This window comes from Falco naumanni, chromosome 6 (assembly GCF_017639655.2).
Source record: "Falco naumanni isolate bFalNau1 chromosome 6, bFalNau1.pat, whole genome shotgun sequence".
NCBI classification, from domain to species: Eukaryota; Metazoa; Chordata; class Aves; order Falconiformes; family Falconidae; genus Falco; species Falco naumanni.
This window is the reverse complement of record NC_054059.1, coordinates 43,365,252-43,384,926: the sequence shown is the minus strand read 5'-3', so window position 1 is coordinate 43,384,926 and position 19,675 is coordinate 43,365,252. Positions and strand designations below refer to the sequence as shown.

At 40.8% G+C, this 19,675-nt stretch overlaps 1 protein-coding gene across 3 annotated transcripts in view; it reads left to right on the top strand.

Moving 5' to 3' along the window:
* Positions 1-6,776: 6,776 nt before the first annotated feature.
* SHPRH (SNF2 histone linker PHD RING helicase) overlaps positions 6,777-19,675 on the top strand; it is a 54,822-nt gene continuing 41,923 nt past the window's right edge. For 2 of the 3 annotated variants that reach the window (XR_005828370.1, XM_040597441.1), the window contains exons 1-8: positions 6,777-6,931; positions 9,068-9,736; positions 10,109-10,238; positions 15,198-15,416; positions 15,700-15,778; positions 16,569-16,719; positions 18,455-18,560; positions 19,062-19,318. Coding sequence is in view for 2 of the 3 variants with exons in the window: in XM_040597441.1 (XP_040453375.1) it covers positions 9,098-9,736; positions 10,109-10,238; positions 15,198-15,416; positions 15,700-15,778; positions 16,569-16,719; positions 18,455-18,560; positions 19,062-19,318 (1,581 nt within the window). In the remaining variant the exon portion in view is untranslated. The remainder of the gene's footprint in view (positions 6,932-9,067; positions 9,737-10,108; positions 10,239-15,197; positions 15,417-15,699; positions 15,779-16,568; positions 16,720-18,454; positions 18,561-19,061; positions 19,319-19,675) is intronic. The other variant, XM_040597439.1, reaches the window with a different exon arrangement.

Sequence of the window (19,675 nt, the reverse complement as noted above, 5' to 3'; positions counted from 1 at the left end):
GTCTCTTAACATCTCTCACTGTACAGCAGTATGAGCCTCACACTATCACACTCAGGCCTCTCTTGTTCCAGATTTACTGTGCTTTTCAGAGAAAAGTTATAAGGGACCAGATCCCATTGCATTAGCAGAACAAAGCAGCCGGTTCAGCTGCCCAGCCGAGAGCTGCCTCACTGTAATTCCCTCGTGGCATAGTGCCGCATAGTATCTAACTACCTCATATACTGCAGATAGAAATATACCTACGTCTTCTACCAGGAACATTGTCTGGCGCTAACATCCAGATAAGCACTGGGTAGTTCGCTGACAGCTTTGTGATATCTGCTCGGCTGTTTTATGCCCTGTGCAGTCCGTGATTCAGCACTGCCTGCTCCCTCAGCTCAGAATCAGAACAAATGCTGGGCGGTGTGGAGTATACATCCTACCCCCGTGTAAAATCAGGTGCTTTTTCTGAGTCAGTGTAATAATCCAAGTGGGCTCGAAGGTGAATTTTGGACAGATAATTAAATATAACACTCCTCTAAAGAGCATGATTATAAAACTTCTGCCATGAAGCTACATCAATCTTTATGAACTTATTCTAACATCAAACCTTGTTAAACTTGAAGAAAACATCTGCGGAGGCAGATTTTAATCTGTGTTAAATAAATACATTGGTTTGTGACTTCAGTACTGCAGATCTTTCTGTACTTCTAATTTTACAGATCAAGGAAATAACATCCCTGTCAAAGTTCATATTTTCTTTGTCAGAATACATAAAGACTGCTTCTCACTTCTTTATGAGGGAAGTGGCCAAAATAAAATTCTTCCAGAAGGCTGCGCATTTTTGTTTCAGTTTCCATTTGAGTTACCTTTTTATGTATAATCCAGACCACAGATAAGAATTTTGCATGAAGGCATTCTGATTGGCTTAATTTTTATATTAGAGAGTTAGCTATGAATTCAAACCTTCTCTTGCCAGAGTGTGAAAATAAAGATTTTTTCACTGCCAAGAAATTTATCTCTAATAGATGCTCTCTGAAATATGTCTCTGTTGTGAGTGTCCTTCAGCTCTTCTCCAAACCAGTGCCACATATTATGCTATAAACATCTATATTTTAAGCCTAAATTTCCAAATGATTTTACTGATTTTATAATAAACATTTTATTTACTCAATTTCAGTTTTATTAGAGGGTTTGCTTTTTCTCAGGAACTGCTAACTTTTCCTTTACATATTTTTGTTATGTAAAAAAAAAAAAAAGGCTCATAAAAGCAATATTAAAGCAATAAACCCACCTTATTTAGGTATATATTTAAATAACTCCAAGAACTGGATTCCAAATCCTACATAGTAACTCTAGACGATGTCCTAGATGCAATGACATGGTTATTTTTTTTTTCCTGCTCTATATTTAGATAGTCTTTTTAACTGTCCTTTTCTCTTGGAAAAAGGGAGATGGGCTTAAGTCCCACCAGTACTGATCAGCTGCTACTGTCAGTCCTGAGGTCAGGTGTATCACCTGGTTTTCACAAAACCAGCACGTAGCTCAGCTGAGTGGCAGATGGACAAGGGTGTATAAGAATTGTGCATACACGTGAGCTGAGACAGATGGCCTGAAGAGTCGTATTCCATGGGGTGCAGATAGATTCCTCCAGGAGATGCTGTGTTAAGAGGCAGAAAGGTACAAGTGATACACTGAACTTCGCTATTTTGAAAAAACAGAACTGAAGCCCTGAAAAAGTGAAAAAGGAGAGGCTTGCCATCCTGTGGCTCCATGGTATTGCTCCCTGCATGCTGAGGAGTTAGCCTACTGGCTTACATGATTGCTTCTGGCACACAAAAGTACTCTGCTCTTTGTAGCTCTCTGAAAAGTATTTAAATCTTCTACTCTTTTGCCTGAAGCAGGATTATGCACTGTGGATGGCAGCAATTATATGGTAACACTTTAGAAGTCCCACTAAGATAACTAAATTATTTTAAACCACTGAACACTAAGGAAGCTGGGTAGAGTTGAGGTTATGAACATGATTTCCTACCAGGGCACAGAATACTGACCACAAGTTTATAAATCTGGAATAGACTGAAGCCATATTGTCTCCATAGGGATCCATCTTTTCATTTCTATCATATGGTGAGATAATATCTATACGATATTATATGATTATCTGTAGAACTCCAAAGATTTTTCCTACTAGTTAACTAACCAATTAACACAGTAAGTGGGTTTCTACCTAGGTTGCTGAGGTCCACAGATGCTCAGTTAGCTCTTCAGCATAAAGTACAATCATTTTAGTGCAGGGAATATAGTCTGTCTGCCCTCAGTTTTATTCTTTTTCTGCAACTGTTCACATTTCCTACCACCAGAACCAATGTGGAGACAAATACAAATTTTATTTTCTTTAGAAAATCTTTGCTTGCCTTTGCAACCAAAATATTGGTGGAAAGGACTCTAAAATATCACATGGACTAACACACTGTTTTCTCTTCTCTATCCTCCCTCAAAAAAGAAACCTTTTGCGAAGTAGCATGCCTACTGCTTCTATTTGCATACTTTTTCCAGGATTTAAAGGTTGTTACTGAGAGCAAAGGGGCATTTTTATCCATAGGCAAAGGAGGCTATGTTCTCAAGTGTGGTTACAAAAACCACACAGTCTCATTTTATGTCATATTCTCTTCTCTTTACACTGTTCCTTTCTATTTCATTAAATTAAATGGCAATTATCTTCCTTCATGCATTCAAGTTCTTTAGAACAGGAGGGAAATTACCAGGTACTAATCACTAGAATCCCTAGTCATTAGTTGCTGAATAGAAATGGGCATTCTTCCACCTGCTCTTGACCCTTCTTTCAAAATACACCTCGTTTATCCTGAGGATTGAAGAAAATATTTCCTACAGAATGGGAGTGAGAGAAAAAGAGAGGCTCAGACAGAAATCATTACCCAGAAAAGACACCTTCTTGGTGCCATTGTATTTTCCCCTCTTCTGAATGCAGAAAAGTTCCTTTCTTGCTTACTAATTTTTATGACATCCAGATAAGAAAATAAAGCTCACTTTCACAAGTGCTTTAGACTAAAAATCTTAAAAAAACACCATCACTACCAAAGATGCCACAAATCCAAACCCTGAGAGGAAATCCTTAAATAGAAGACATGCATAATAAAGAAATACATAAGTTAACTGAAAGAACAGGACTTACTAGGAGATTCACAGCCCTTAGACTGTGAACCAAGTTTGCTGAAGTATGGATTGTTATCTGCTATTTCTATATGAATTCTTGAAGTGTATACTGTTGGAGCAGTTTCTAATAATGGGTGAGTGATTTGACTACCATCTGTCTTGTGTTTTTCTTTCATTCTTTTCCTGCAGGAGAATATGTGATGTAATGTTTCAGTTCAGTCATTTTTGTCTGTTCTTTTTTATGCTGCCGTATAGTTGTATTGGAGAAGTCTGAATCAAAGAAGTGCTTTTCGAGCTCTTAGTGGAAAAGGGGCAATGTTTTCATGGTCATCAGTTCCCGGGGAAGCTAGGGTAAGGGCTAGGTAAGAATGTTACTGCCAGAACATTACCTCTGTAATGTGTTTTTCAGTTTGAAGGAGATCAGGAAAATTTCTCTGGATGATTCATCTGCTACTGGATTCAGAAGTGGATGGAGCCTGTGCCGAAAGTTTAGCGTTCCTTCAGAAATTCGGAATATTCACTCTTACAAAGAGCTTTTGGGGAGCTCACAGTTCTGAACTGGAAAACTGTGAGTTGTTGTCAGGATAGATCCATCACATTTAAGCAGGGTTTACAGATTATGATGAAGTAGGATACCACAATGTTCCTTGCTAACTTTATTGCTAGTTGTGGATCCCAGGACATTAATAAAGCTGTTTCAAATTACTAACAGATCAGACTTGACAGCAATTATGGATCCCTATAGGAAACCTTTCAGGCTACACCTGTAGCCTCCATCAGGCACACCAGTGGATACAGGCTAGTTCCTGGGCAAGTGGCACAGCCTACATTGTACCTAAGGCTTGGGAGGAGCTTTTCCCTCAAGTGGCACAGCTTATATTGTACGTAAGGCTTGGAAGGAGCTTTTCCCATCTACGTTTAAGCAGGACTGACCTTCAGCATGACAAGAACCCAGCAACCTCTGTTTCACTCATGCTTGTGATGACCCTTCCATACCCTTTATAAGGGCACAGGCCTGCCATACCTCTGACACACGAGTCTTGTTGGAATAATTGGACAGTCATGCAATGCATTGCCACTGGTGCTAGCATTCCTGGGCAAGCTTAATACAAAGGCTTGTCTTCAGAGCCATCCAAACCCAAAACAGAAAGGCAAGCAATCACAATGGACTAGGTGAAGTCTATATTCTGTGTATTCCCAGGTGCCCTTGGTTAGAGACTGCAGGCAACAGTGATTGTTCAACCTGGCAGAATGTCCTTTTCTTTCCTATTTGCCATTGCTAGTAGAGCCCAGACTCGATCAAGTGGAGGAAGATAAGCAGCAGTCACTGGTGGGACTTTTTCACACCATCAAGTCATCAACAGCAGGTACAGAACACTTGCATGAGGAGTCCCGCATTTGAGATCCCACACAGGGGGAATCCACGCCGCCCCAGACTGACAGCATACAGCTTTTGTGACCCCCTCACTTCAGTGGCCGTGACAGGAGCTGCTGTACTCTGGCTGCCTTGACTCCTGTCATCGAGAGATCCAGTTCAGGATGGGAAAATCTGATGTTCACATCTTGCAATATGAACCTGGATGTCATCCTTTTAAAGGGAGCTGCCTACCCAGGCATATGGCTGCATGCCAGGAGGTGGGAGTGAAACATGGTTGCTTCATAAATTCCTAGAGAAGCACATAACTTGAACTACTTCAACTGCTTGCTACCTTACCGATTGAGTCAACAGCTAAATCCCAAAAGGCACATCCAGAAATAAAAGGGCTCCATTTAAAAAAAAAAAAAAAAAATAAAAATAAAAAAAGAGGATCAGGATCTTTTACCAAGACCTTCTCATTAGGAGGAAGACAGAAAGTCCCCCATGACAACTCCAAGCCACTAGTTGCGCCCACAGGGTGATCCAGGTCTGGCCTTAAGCTTTTTGAACTAACAGCACTTTCTTCCTACTTTGAGCAAAACTACCTGTTTTGCCACCTCCCCAACAATTTCTTCATACAGTTGCCAGAAAATCTGCTAGCAGTAAAGCTGTGCTTGCAGCACCAGCAAATACTCACCAGCATCAGCATCTTCAGGGCACCACCAGCCCTGACTGTCCCTGCCCAGCCACCCATGGCTCCCCCACAGCCCAGCACCCCACATCAGCCCCTGGGGCTGTCAGTTCTTGCCCCAGCAGGGCCAATTTCTGGCTGTCCACAGCCCTGCCCAACCACTGCCCCCACCAAACCGTGGGGCCAGGAACCTCCCCATAAAACAGGTTTGATCACTTTGCATCCCCTTGGTTGCGGTTATTTATTACCAACATACGCTGGAGTGTCTTCCCTTTGTATCTGTTCTGCTGTAACTTACTGTTGCAACATAGCACTGAGTGATGATCTTTAAGTGAATTTTCATATAGGAATGCCAAATGCTCACGTAGCAAATGAAACATTGTGAATTAAACCAGCCAAACCACCATGGCACAAGGGCCAGCCAAACCACTGTGGCATAAGGGCCAACATTCTGAGAGCTCTCTTTACCACTGCACACCACAGTTTTGAGCAGCTCCGCTGAACCCACAGGGGCTTTGCCCTTCCAAAAGGGCTGAAAATGGTGGAAAATCTGACACAAACGAGTAATGAATTAATTTGTAAAAACAAATACTAACAAATGGTTGAAAGGAGTGCTACAAGAACACCTTCTTATTGTAAAGGGCTTTCCAATTCGCATATTTACAGCTCTTTTTGCATTTCAGAAGAAAAATATTTTTCTAGTTTTTACTGAAGCAATAGGACTGTTCATTTGGACTGTTTTTGCCTTTTTGCAGTGCTAATTGCCCAGAAATCCACTCTTTATATCACTCTTGCCACATGACCTAACAGATGTTTGCATGCCCCTCTTCTGTCAACATGGCTTCACCTCATGGACCCCATCAAGGTTTCCACCATTACCACTATGACAAATAGTTTCTCAGTGTCACCCTCCCTTGTGACTGGCCATGGAAAGAAGAGCTTCTCCTCTGCTCCCTGAGAGTTTATAAACCCAGTAAGATCTTTCAAAGCAATGACACAAGGGCTGTCAGCGTAGTACTCATGCTTAAAGTCACTCAAGGCAACAGGTTTTCGTTACTTTTCCCCCAAGTGGCCTTTAGTGCATCGCCCCTGACACAAACACCTGTTGCAGAGACCTGAAACACCTCACAGACCCGAGGTGGGGCTTTAACCTCCCCAGTACCCTCTAGCCTCGTTTTTCACGGGTGTAACTCAGGCCATTCCCCCTCTTCCTCACTATGTCATAAGGCCGTGCCTAGGCCACACAGGCCGATACTAGACCTCGGGCAGCCGCCCGGCCCCGCCAAGCGGCCGCCCCCTCCCGCTGGCACAGCCCCAGCCACAGCCGCGCCCGCCAGCGCCACCCCAGCCTCGTTCGCGGCCCGCCCTCAGCCACGCCCCCCTGAGGGCGCGCAGCGCTGCTCCCCCCCCCCCCCCCGCCCGGGGCAGCGCCTGCGCCTGCGCCGCCCCTCGCCCTCCCGTTGCTCGGTCGGCTGGCGTGGGGGGCGGGGGGAACTGTCACCTTCCGCCGGCCCTATTGGTCGCCGGCTGGGCCAGGGCGGGTGCGCGCGCATCCCCGTGCCCGCCTACCCCCGCTGCCCGGGAGGCCCTTCCGCCCGTGCCAGCGGCGTTGGTGTCCTGCGCCGCCGGCCCCAGCCCGGCCCCCGCTGCCGCTGCGCGAGGGGGCCCGCCCCGAGCGGGGAAGGAGCCGCGGCCGCCGGGACGGCCGCAGCAGCGTTACCCCTCCGGTACGTCGGCGGCGGTTGGCTCTGCTCCCCTCTCCCCTCACCCGCGCGGCTCCGTGGGCCGCAGTGCGGGGCCGCCCCCGGGCTCGGGGGGGCGGCCGGTGGCCGGTCCGCCCGCCTGCCTGCTCGCCCTGCGCGCACGGCGACCTGCTGGCCGGAGGGAGGCGGGGCGGCCTTGCCGCGGCGGGGCTGGGCGGCCCGGGGGCCTGCGTGAGTGCCCCGGGGCGCGGTGGGCGCTCCGGGGCGGCAGCTCGTTCCTCGCCTGGCCTCGCGGGCCGCGTGGTGACCGGGGCCGGGGGGTGCGCGGCGGTGCCGCCTCTTTGACCTCTCCGGCGGCAGGTGCCGCGGGAGATCTGGCCCCGGTTGCCGAGGGGTGCGCGCCGCCGCCGCTGGTGTCTCCTTAATGAGTTGCAAGTAACTTTCCTCGTTAGGGACGGCCAGACCTGCCCGCGGCCTGGCGGCGGAGCGGGGGCAGAGCCGGGGGGCCGGGGGGGGTGGCAGCCGCCGGCCGCTTGGCGTGGCGTGTTCCCGGCCGCGGTGCTGCCCCGCCGGGCCGCAGCGGTGCTGGGCGTGCGTGTGCTGGCAGGTGCTGGCTTGGCGGCCTGGGCCCGCCGCCCCGGCCCTGGGAGTTCTGAACAGCTCTCCGCAAACAGCAGCTCGCCCCGGTTTGCACAGCGGCGTGTGACGCTGAAGCCGGTGCGCACACGCAGACCTGGTGGCGCAGGGATCCCGGTGCTCGCCGCTGAGGCTGGCTGCGCTTGCTGTCAGCAGCGCGCGGTGTGCATGATATTTATTTGAAATTATTTCAAAAAAATCCTGTGTTTCCTTCCCGTAGTTCTGTTGGCTTCGAAAGTCAAACACAGCAAGATTTGTATATTTCTTAATGTTTCTTTTGGCTTTCATGAATTTTAAAATTTAAGGTTTGTTGTCGTTGTTTGGGTTTTTTTTTGTAGGACCCTTTTAAAATTATACAGAATTCTAGGAGTTCTGGCCTGTTCCAACATAAAGCCCTTTAACATTAGGATGTGGGATACTGGATTTACAGCTTAGAATATTTGCCTTTCATCTTCATACATGCTTTAAAAAGTTGTATGCAGAAGGTGAATTGACAAGGATATCTAAATATTTTCCTGCCTTTGCTCACAAAGACGGTGCTGATGAATATGAGTTCATAAATCTATTGCTGTGTTCAAGCCTCTTATAAAAACAGTATTTTTTTTTAAAAGGCTACTACTAGTTTGAGTACTTAAGTATGAGCATGTAGTTTTGAGTATGTATTTGCCAGATAGGTCTGATATTTCATAATCTTTTTCATGTGTGGTGTTTAGCATGTGTGTGTTATTTTCTAGTATTTTGTCCACAAAAATCTTTTCACTGCCCAGGTTTGGTCAAGGAGCTGTGTGTAGCTTGACTTCACTATGCAGTTAGTCAAAATCAGTAAGACTATGTATGCATTTACTTTGCTGACTGGTCCTGCCGAAATACACAATAGAATAGTCGCTCCTCTGCAAGCAGTTTGTATGTCCACATTCCAGGATGCAGTTTCCTGGGAAAGTAAAAGTATTCAATACTAGTAGCAAGGTCACCGGGGACTTCTAAGGACACAACTTGGTAGCTGAGGCTCTAAACCGTATTTTATGTAGTGGCAGCTTCAGACTAGCCCTGTGTTAGGTTTGCTTAAAGTTTCATCTCAATGTGGGCTTTGAAAGGAAGAAAGAACTTTGTGTGTGTGTTTTCCCCCACACTCACCCCCAAATCTCCTGTACTTCCTGCACTTTCTTTTGTGGAGTTTCTTTTGCCATCTTCCTCCACCCCCGCCTCTGAGGGATTCCACTGCTTCTCTTTTTATATCTTTCACACAAGATTCTGAGTAACAGCTGTGAAATGTAGTGTTCTTGTCGATCTCTGTCTGTAGCTGTCTGGCAAATTGGTAAGATGTAGTAGTATAAGGCAAATGCTTCATGTCCAGCTTTGTGTGATGGCACAGGGACAGGGGCAGCGCTGTAAAACTGTCTCATCTGAACAGTTGGATTTCTTAGTGCACCTCTTGCAAGTTCAGCAGCTACTGCACAGTGAAATTTCAGTGTCAGTGTTTGAGTTTGTAATACTTATTGCTGACTAATTTACTTCATCTCGCAGACTGAAAATACTGTTGAAGAAAACGACAAAATGAGTAGTCGTCGAAAACGTGCACCTCCATCAAAAGTAGATGAGGAGAAACAGAAAGAGCTCTGCTGGAATATGCATGAAGACCGGAGAAATGAGGTGGTAACATTAGATGAACTGACTGATGAGGACCACGTTCCAGGTCCAAGCACTTCTTCTGCATCTTTCATTGTTATAGATGATGATAGCATTGATGAAGATCTCATTCAAAAAGAAGGTAGTGGCTCAAAATCTGTTAAGTTTTTGACAGTTAATGATGAGGAAGACTCTTACTCCATCTTGACTCCTGTGTCAGTACAGCTAAATATTATAGTCTTGCCATATCGTGTAGATGGGTCCTGGAAAGCTTTGTTGGGAGAATTTGCTCTTCGTCTTCCTTCTGAGCAAATTCTGACTGAGGAATTCCATGAAAGGAGCTTTACCTTGATGAGAGGAGACTCTGATGATCAGCTACAGGTTTGTGTTCATGAAAGAAGTGAAGAGGAGTACAGTAATGAAACAAAAGAATACCTGGGTGCTTATGAGCAACGTATTTTGGTGGAGCCAACTTTAAGTGGTGAAATATTGGAAGGCTTGAGATGGCTGCAAAAGAAAAAGATAATTGGACTTTATCAAAGACCTGGAGAGACTCAGGTTTTAAAGGTATGGGTTAATATATTTGTTTTGCATTTTAAATGTTCATTTGTTTGTTTGAAATAGAAAATAAAAACCTCAGAACAACAAAGTCTGGCAACTGCTGTGCATTTATATAATGTGATGAAAATACGTAGTTTCTGCTTGCCTTTATGAATGTCTTCAGTATGTTTTTGCCTAAAAATCTGTTTTTACTTTTGCACCATTAGTAATGCGTTACCCAAAGGAATCACAGAAGCTTTTACCTGCAGTGTTCTGTATCTTCTATGTGGTGATTTTTAATGGATATATCTGCCTGTCTACTGATTTTCAAAGCACTGCTGTTATTTTCATACTTTTCTAACAGTTATTGAAATGATTAACTGTATAACCATTTCACAGGTTGGAATTTACCTTCTGGAAGCTGGGCTAAGTAAACCAGAGTTTCTCAGTGATGGAGGTGGGAGACCCAAAAAAGCTAATCAGCTGATCCAAAAACTCATGGAAAAGTTCTATAGTTTTTTAATTCCAGGTAATGCAATTCAGTTGAATGTTGTTGATTAATTTTTGTTATTAAAGCATGTTGGGGTTTTTTTTCAGTAGTATTAAATGTAAGTGAAAATAATAAGTTATTCCTCTATCTAGAGCAACTTTATTTTCAAGGTAATGTTATTAGTGATTCTCTCTGTGTTAGCATATGAATAATGGCCAGATAATGATTAGTTTATGGTCAAATTACAGGTGATAATATTCCTTGTCTACAGATAAGGCCCAGAGGCACATGGAAGTTTGAGTCCTTACCTTTTTGCAAGTAAATACAGTTTTCACTGATTCTTGTTGGCTGATTGAACAGTTCTACAGTAGCTTGTCTTAAGTTACACAGGGAACTGTTTAAAAGAACCATGAATTAAGTTTGGAAAGCTTTTGTTCCTAGTTAGTGCCTAACACACAACTGTGACTACATTATAACTGCTTTACAATATAAGCCAAGGAGAAATTTTGTGAAGTACTACAAAATGCGCCTTTACAACAGTTTTAAAATTACACCAGTGCAAATTTATAAATATGGGCCTTGTTGTCATTTTGAAATTGAAGATATGTTTGCCAGATTATACTGGGTAGAGAGACAGATTTTTAGTGATCAATGACCACTTTATAGTGTGGTGGCTTAGGAAACTTAAGAAGACCCAACCTTTGTCTTGTTTCTCAGTCTAGAATGGCTTCAAAATCTTAGTTGAATACTGACTCAATGACAGTGACAGTAATACGCTGACTTTTAATGCTTTTGCAGAAGCAACAGAAGCATAGCGCACACCCACCCACCCCCAATACTTGTACTTCATTTCAGAAGGCAGAAGTGTCTAAAAAATTAGGCAGCTTGCTAAAGAGAAGCTAAAAGGAAGAGGTAACGGTAGAATATGTACATCCGTGTCTGCTGCAAAGAGTAAATGCACAACTGTCAGAAAAGACGAGATATACCAAGAAAGGGCCAGGACCAGTATAACTTTAGTATGTGGGGAAGAGAAGATACTGCATCTAAGAGGTCATCCTTCAAAAAACTGAAGTAATCTGACTATAGCAACTTGTCAGTTTAGGTTTAAAAGCACACTGAAGCAGATCCAAAAAGAAGTCTGAAGAATAAAGAGCTTAAGATATAGAAATGAATAATAATATTTTTAAATGCATAAAGAGAAATGTGGTATCATAAATACATTAGAAGTAGAATATCTCCTGAGAATTTGTAGACTTGAGATGACTAAGGCATTTGAAAGAGTGCTCAAATAAAATATTGCTATAGCAGGAAGCACAGTTTGCTTTTCTGCCAGTCTTCTTATTGTGGAAGAGTTGAGGAAAGGTATTGTTCACAGACAAAATGAATAGTGACCTATTTGGAGAATCAAAAATAATTTTCTGCTGGAACCTGGGACATTTGTCCTCAGTACGCTAAAGAATAGATTTTTACGGACCGCGTGATTCAGTATAGCTTACAGTTGAAGAGGTGGTGTAGCGTCTGAAATGGAAGATATGCCCCTGAATGTTACTAGAGCAAGAATGTGGACCTGAGCAATGGGTTGTTATACCTTGACTTACCTTTTCCAAAGCCATTCAACCCCTCATGCTCCTAAAGGAGCTGTGTTGCCAGTTGGTAAAATTTCTGAGTGTTTTTCAGCATGTGCAGTTTGATGTGGTGTAAAATAATAATAGTCTTGATTCTACAGCAATGAATGCCATGTAAACAACTAAATAAAGGGTGCAGAGAATCAAAATAAGTGGTTGTGAGTATGTATGAAGGTCACCAGTCAAGTCCTACAAAGGATGCACAAGGCATATGCAGCTTAATGTATTCTGTTATTATTAATGTATTCCTAATGCTTTTGGAAATACGATTGGTGAGATGGCATCATCAACAAACTTTGAATGTCTTATTCAGCATAACAGAGATGAAGAACAACTGAAAGCTTGCAAGCAGGCTGACCAATGGAGATTCAGTATAAATTTAATGTAGATAAATATTTCCACACTGTGAAACCAGTTACATTTTCTAACACTTTTTAAGTACAGATGGAGCATAAACTAATATAGCCTTGATTCTATGGTGATGAAGGTTCTTAAGAAGCATAAATGGATTTACATTTCTAACAGCTTAGTCTGTGTTTGAATTTCACCTGTTTTAAAACAGAATAAATTGAAATTTTTGTAAAACTGCACATAAGTATGTATTTTAACACTCGCAATATACACCTAAAATGGACTCTACGCAGCATTCCAAGATGAGGCTTCTTATCTCCATTGATGAACAATTTCTTACATTGATGGAGTTGCACACAAGGATCTCTGTTTGCTTTAATAAATATCTGGTTTTATAATAGTTTGTATCCTTTATCCGCTGTATAATGTTGCATGTTTGTTCTTGTTGCTCCAGTGAACACACAGACACAGATCACCTATAGATCCAGCTAGCTTTGTTCTTAATATGAAAAAAATGGTCTGCATAATTGATATTTTTTTTATTAAAGAAAAAAGATGTCTATTTAATTGCTTTTCTAGTGAATGGTAAATGTTTCGGAGTTTGTTTTCCCATAGTCTCATGGAACTGTAGTATCACATGCAGTAGCATGCCAATAGAATAGACCATATACAATCTTCCTTCAGTTTTCTTAAGAAGAAGAAATTCTTTGTACAAGGAAGAGGGTTTTGGCCTTTGTATGGCAATTTTTAATGCCAAATGTGAAGCAACAAATTTTCTATTCATCCATAATAAAGGAGGAAAACGATTACATTTTCAGTGATGCAGATAGTCTTATACAGCAGCCTGGAAACTGCCATACAGATAAAATGTAAAGATCCTACTGCAGGTTCAGTAGTGGAACTTTAGTTCAGTCATTGAAGGAATTAAGTAGGATACTTGATGAAACCTATCAGAGAAATTGATTTTTCAGGTAGTGTAATACCATCTGTTTCTTGAAGGTTTAAAAAAACCCAAACAAACCAGAAACAAAAGCTATGTAATTGAATTATGTTTCATTATGGTTGAAAGTATAATTAAATATTCACTGTTTAATAAGTAACTGAGAGAGGGGTAACTTCCTTAGTGTCCTTTTAAAACTCCCTGTGGTACATAGAACTTTTTAATCAGGGGGGAAAAATTATCTTTGAGAGAATGAACAAAACAAAGGTATGGACAAAGCATACCAAGTCATATGAAAAGAACATTTTACATTATATTGTAATCTTTTCTTTCATGTAAAATTCTGGAATTACTTAGTTTATACAGAAGTCAATTTATTAAGCTCTGAAATGTGGGACTTGAAAACTGTTACTTTACCAAGTGTAATGATAACTGTCATTATAAATCAACTTTATTGATCAAAGTTATACCCTGCAATCACTCTGGTTTCTCTGTTCTTTCCGTGAAGTGAGGAATGTGTGTGAGAGGATCCCTTGGAATGGTTCTGTAATATATAAAGCTGCATGTTCTGCTTGGTGCTTTCATTTGGCTGGAACGTGAATAATCCTACACGTGCACTCTGGCTGCCGCCTTTGCAAATCTTTTTTATAAACATGGATTTACAGAAACTTCATGTCTTTTAGAATTCTTTTGTTCCTCGTGAAGCCCTGGAATTGTTCCATTGACTTCAAAGGATTAGATGAGGGCACTCCTGGCTGCCATACATAGGCACATAATTTCCTGCTGTTTGCTTTGGAAACCATTCTTCACATTCACTATTCACTTGAATGAAAGAAAGCTTTTGCTTTCCATGAGAGTTCTAATAGCAGCCCAAACCTTATTTTAGGATTAAGCTCTCTGATGTTTGTGCCAGGTACATCTCTTTGTTAGCAGAAAGCATTGTTACTATAATTTGATTTAATTGTACCTGCCACTAGCTGTTTTCTCTTTTTTTATCAGTATATTATACTTTTAAATATACCTTAAAGTCACTTTGTATTGAAAATGCTGGCCTTGACTTGCTTCTGAATGTTTTTGGGTTGGTTTTTTTTTTGAGAAAAATAGTGCAAGGTAGCTTTACCTCCAGTACTAGCTAGAGTTACCGTCTTGTCTTTGAACTGTAGAGCTGTACAGCTATGGTATTGGTACTGATGTTTTTAATTTGAGACCTAAAACACTGTTAAAACTTGTCCTCTAAGACCATTGTTCCCTCATCTTATATCCCAAAATGCTGACCCTTTAATTTTTCATGAATTTTTGTTCTATCTTGCTTAAATTCTGTGTGTGCCCATATATCCACTTCATGTGAAAAACAGATAAGCACAAGGCTTTCTTTCCTAAAGGATAAAAAAGAAGGCTAGGCTTTCTGTCCTAGAGGGTACATGCTTCTCTTGAGGTAGGATTTTAATTTCTAAAGTACACCTTGTCTGAATCTTTGTAATGATGCAAGTGGTGAGAATTTCATGTTGTCCTACTGCTACAATTTTTTTATCCAGATAGATAATTTAAAGTTAACGTGAAAACTCATTGAAGAGAATCGCCTGTGTTTTTTTTTTTAATACATTATTTTTTCCAGAAAGGCTTTGTTTCGTGAAAAATACACAAATCCTTGACAACCCGCTGTGGTTTTCTGCTTTCTAGAAGATCATGAACTCATTAACATTTAAGTCTGAAATGTGAGTTACTTGTAGTTCTGTATCAGTTGGAAATGTTTAGTGGAAGGTCTTTGTTAAATAAATAAGGTCTGGTCATTCTATCCCTAAATTCTAAAAGAACAGCTTTGCTGATTATGTATACCTCTGTGATTGCCATAGTGTGTTAATCTTAAATTTTGGGACGGTAGCGCTCATTGTTTCCTGCTGCTGCCTAGCTGAGTCTGGTACAGCCACGGCACGTTTAAATGATGTTTTGCTTTGCTTGCTTTCATATGATATTTTGAAACACGTTATTTCAATTTCAGATAAATGTATTGCAGCAAAATTTACTGAAATGCTGACCACGGTTGATTGATAATGCATGTCTTGAATTATTTGGTGTACGCAGATGAGCTGGAGGAAGATGAGGAGGAGTCTGACGTGGAACTAGAGCGACAAAATATTGAAGAGCTTTATGACTTTGTAAGGCATACCCATCAGCAGGATATCGACTTACTGAGAGAGGATGTGCAGCATCCTGCATTAATTCCTATTCTGAGGCCATACCAAAGTGAGGCTGTGAACTGGATGCTTCGCCGAGAGAACCTTGCAAGCACTCCGAGCAGTGGCAAGTATATGAGTCTGGAAAACTGGTGTAATTGAGGAAAGTGGCATTGTATTGATTGAAGCTTTGTTAATGATTTCATTGCCATTTTTATAAAAGCTGTTGTTTGGGTAGTACCCTAAATGATAAACTAAATTTTGCTGAAAATCAGTTGTATCTTGTTGGTCATGAAGCACTGTGGAGGTAGAGGTCTGCTTTTTGTCTCTGAAAGTCGCAGTAAGGCTGAGCAATTTTAAGCAGTATGCTGTTTCTAGAGAAACCTCATAATGAACTCTTTTCTTCGTAGAAAATGGACTGCACCTCTTATGGCGGGAGGTCGTCACTCTGGATGGAGTAAAAATCTACTATAATCCATTTACAGGCTGGTATGTTTTTATAGTTACCTGCTTCTGAGAACGCCTCAGGGTTGTACTTTTTGAAAACCATATTGGCAGCTTTTACCTTGAGGATGTGAGATAATTCATAACTGTCATTTTTCAGTTAGCAACTGAAGGAGTAGAACAGTGATATTTTTAATTTGAAAAAAAAAGGCAAACTGGAGTATATAAAGCACAGGTAAATATGTAAATCTCAAGTTGAAGACATTCTTAACTTTTTTTTTTTTTAGTTTTGGTACAGATTTATAGGTTTAAGATTAACATTTTTTTAAAAAAAATAGAGCATTGGAGGCTTCAACCTTCTGGTCCAATGTTTTTAAAGTCTAAAGGAAAGAGGTACTATAATGCTTTTTATTAATGCTGAGTATTGCATTACAAATTCTATTTCATTTTTCTCATTAATTTGTTTAGAATAGAACCTTTTGATTGCTAGTTTGCTTTTTATTTTTTCCCTATATAACTTTCAGATGTTTAACATGTGAACATGAATGTATTTCAATATTTTGGAGACTAATGTTATGATATGCTAAGGTATAGGAAGGTGAGGCCTGTTAAGGGGAAAAAAAATCCAAAAAATTCTGGCATACGAATTCCTCTTGGTCAGGTCTGTACACCCAAAAAACTTGCTAGTTTTTGTCAGTCTCAGTTTATCTAATAAAAGATAATGCCTCACCTTAGAAACTTTGCCTTGCTGAAGCTATGCTGTGTGTGTCCCTGAACATGTGCTTCTCTGTTACACCATGCTACAGTTTAATTTGGGAATGTACTTGAATTTTAGTATTATCCGTGAGTATCCAATTGCTGGACCCCAGTGGCCTGGAGGTATTTTAGCAGATGAGATGGGTCTTGGAAAAACAGTAGAAGTGTTGGCTCTTATTCTGACTCATACTGGACCAGACATTAAACAAGATGATCTGATGTTACCTGAGGTAAGAAAACCAGGATAAGATTTAGTACGAAGAGTTAATGGAAATGCACTTCTCTTGAGTTTGTTGCTTTCTGGTTTATAGAGGTCCAGGTCTAAAGCTGGATTAAAGTACAGTGAAAGTGTCTGCTTTGTAGGAGGTGGTACTTGGGGGCATAAATAGTGGAATGGTTTGCATGAGAAGTGATTGATAGTTTGCCATTGTTGAAGAGTGTTAGCAGGCAACTGCACTCTTAATAGGCTGTTGGTAGTTTACACACAGTGCAGGAGTGTATAAATATGTAACTTAGTGTACTATGTTGGAAATAATTCTCCCCTTAATTTCATTGTGTTGATGAGCGTCAAACATCCATTGGACGTGCATTCTGTGCTAAAATAGGGGTGATTTAAACTCTGTGAATAAAGATTTCTGCTCCTCCTCTATTTCATATGATAAATTGGCTTATTTAGCTTAGTTTTGCATCTTTTCACTTTCCTCATCTGTGCATTCTGTGAAAACTTAGCACACTCACTAAAACCAAGAATTCTTTCTGCAGGGAGAATTTTAAGTAAACTTTTGCCACTTCTATGAGTTCTATCCTTTTGAATTGATGACAGCGCATTTCACTGTACATCTATTCATAATGATCTCCTGCCTGATTGTAATTTTATCAGCTAAAAAGACCCAGTTTTAAAGATAATAAGATGATTCTTAAATGTGTCAGAGAGTCAGCGCTGAGGAGTGTGAAGAAGGGAGTATTGGCACTAAAGCATCTAGACATCAACTGGCAGCAATAGCTAGAGACCATAGCTTTTGGAGAGCTGGAGTTAGAAACTGTTTCATCATATGAGTAGTTGGGACAAACACTTAGCTAAAATTTTAGGATCTTTATGAACAGAATTACGTGACATTGTCTGTGATTAAAAGGTACTGTTCCACTCATCCAGAAGACCCCTTTTCATCTGTATTTTTCTTGTATTCAAACACAAAATGACTTTGTCCTGAAGAAAAAGAAAACAGAAGCGCTTTATTCCAACAGACACTTTCTGAATGACTCCTGGCTTGTGTCAGAGTTACTCCAAGTATTTCAATTCATCGTAAGGCTCAAACAGTGTTTGGAATTTTATTGCAGTTAGTGTTTAAGAACTCAGCAAAGAAACCAGTTGGACAGGGCAGAGTGATGTGTCAATGAATACAGCTATAACAGTTAATCCAGTTAATCATAGAATCATTTGTTCCAGCTTTGGGATTCTTTTTTTGTATCCTGGTTCTTCAATATGCATCTCCTTGAATTAAATCACTATTCCTGAGTCATCAATAATTAAGTAAATTTGGGGGGGGCAGTCCCTAAAAAGTGAAACTGACTTGTTACACAGGTGACTAGGGCTTTTCGATCTATATTGTGTACCTCCTTTTGTGTTTCTAGCTACATATTAAGCACATATTTTCCTTCCCCCATCAGTAACCTAGATCACTTACCACTAGAGTCCTGCAACAATTCTGAAGTAGCGGAGGACACAAGTGGCTTGCACAGGGCTGTTTTTTCTGTCAGTGTAAGGTGCTGAACAGTTTGCTGAGAAACTGAACTGAATGGGGTATCACTCTGTACACTAAAAATGAGCTATCTGAGCAAATTTGTGAGATCAGACTACACATCTGTAGCAGCTTATGCTTATTTTCAAATGTGAAAAGATTAATGAAGTTCAGAATGACTGTGAAGAAATGTGAGCTAATAACTATTTAATGTTGTCTGCATTAGGGTAAGCTCGTGAACTTCTTTGTTCCACCTCAACCTTCAGAAGGAAATAAAAAGAAAAAAACAAAGGAAGTGGAGCTTAAATTGAAGGAAAAAATCCAATATCCTAGTAAGTATTTTTGATGACTTTTAAAATACCTTTTGCTTTTGGCATCAGTCTTATATTGGCTGCTGACTATGAGTTCAAGACTACTCTTCAGTTCTGCAGAGTGAAATTATTCTTTTGCTGAGCACTCTGATCGAGGATTGCAATGCTACAAAGTCATCCACAGTTAAAAGTTACCAACTCAGAACTCTGTTCTACAGAGCTCCATGTAACTAAAGGTTGTTGTAGAAGAGTTTATGCATTTAACCGAAATACACTGCCTTTTTATAAACTTCAGTAAAAAAATTGATTGGCTTCTGTTGGTATTCATTATTGTCTAAGAATCATTGAAAAATAGTGATTTGTAGGGCTACCTCAAGTAAAGCATTGTCAAAACTCCTGCCTGTCTTTTATTTTGTGTTTTTTGGATGAACACAGTGTTTATAGTTCCCTTGATGTGCATTCTCCAAGGCAACTTTCATTTTATCTGAGCTGTAAGTTTTTTTGCATTGATTCTACATACAGGCTTACGAGTGATGATACTAGCAGCTGTCAAGGAAATGAATGTGAAGAAAGGAGCATCCATTATTGCAATATTTAAGTACATCAGTGCTATATATCGGTATGACATACAGAGAAATAGACGACTTCTCAAAAGGACTCTAGAAAAACTAATAGCAGAACGAGTAGTAGAGCAAGTCAAAGGACATGGTCTGGCTGGGTCTTTCAGGCTGGGAAAGAATTACAAGGAACAGAAGAAGCGAGAGAGAACCAAAGAGCAGGTAAAACATGCTGCTGTAGTTACTGCAAAGAATGTTGCAAATGCAGATCTTATTTCTACCAATTGCATGCTACTGTCAGCTGTGTTGTCTGTGTGCACTATTTCAGCGTCACTGGCTTATTGATAAAAATGAAGAAGATTGCAGCATTTATTTTTGACATTCATGAACAAAGAAGCAGAAATCATAAGTAGATTAAATTTGCGCCTAAAATATTAACTATATCTGTCATAAATCTTTTTAAATAGTGTTGTGGGAGCTGGTGGTGTATTGTTCTGTGAAGTTGTCCTTTGAACACTGGTAAATATTAACCAAATCTTCAAACTGGAAATTAATACAAAATCTTAATATCTGTGTCTT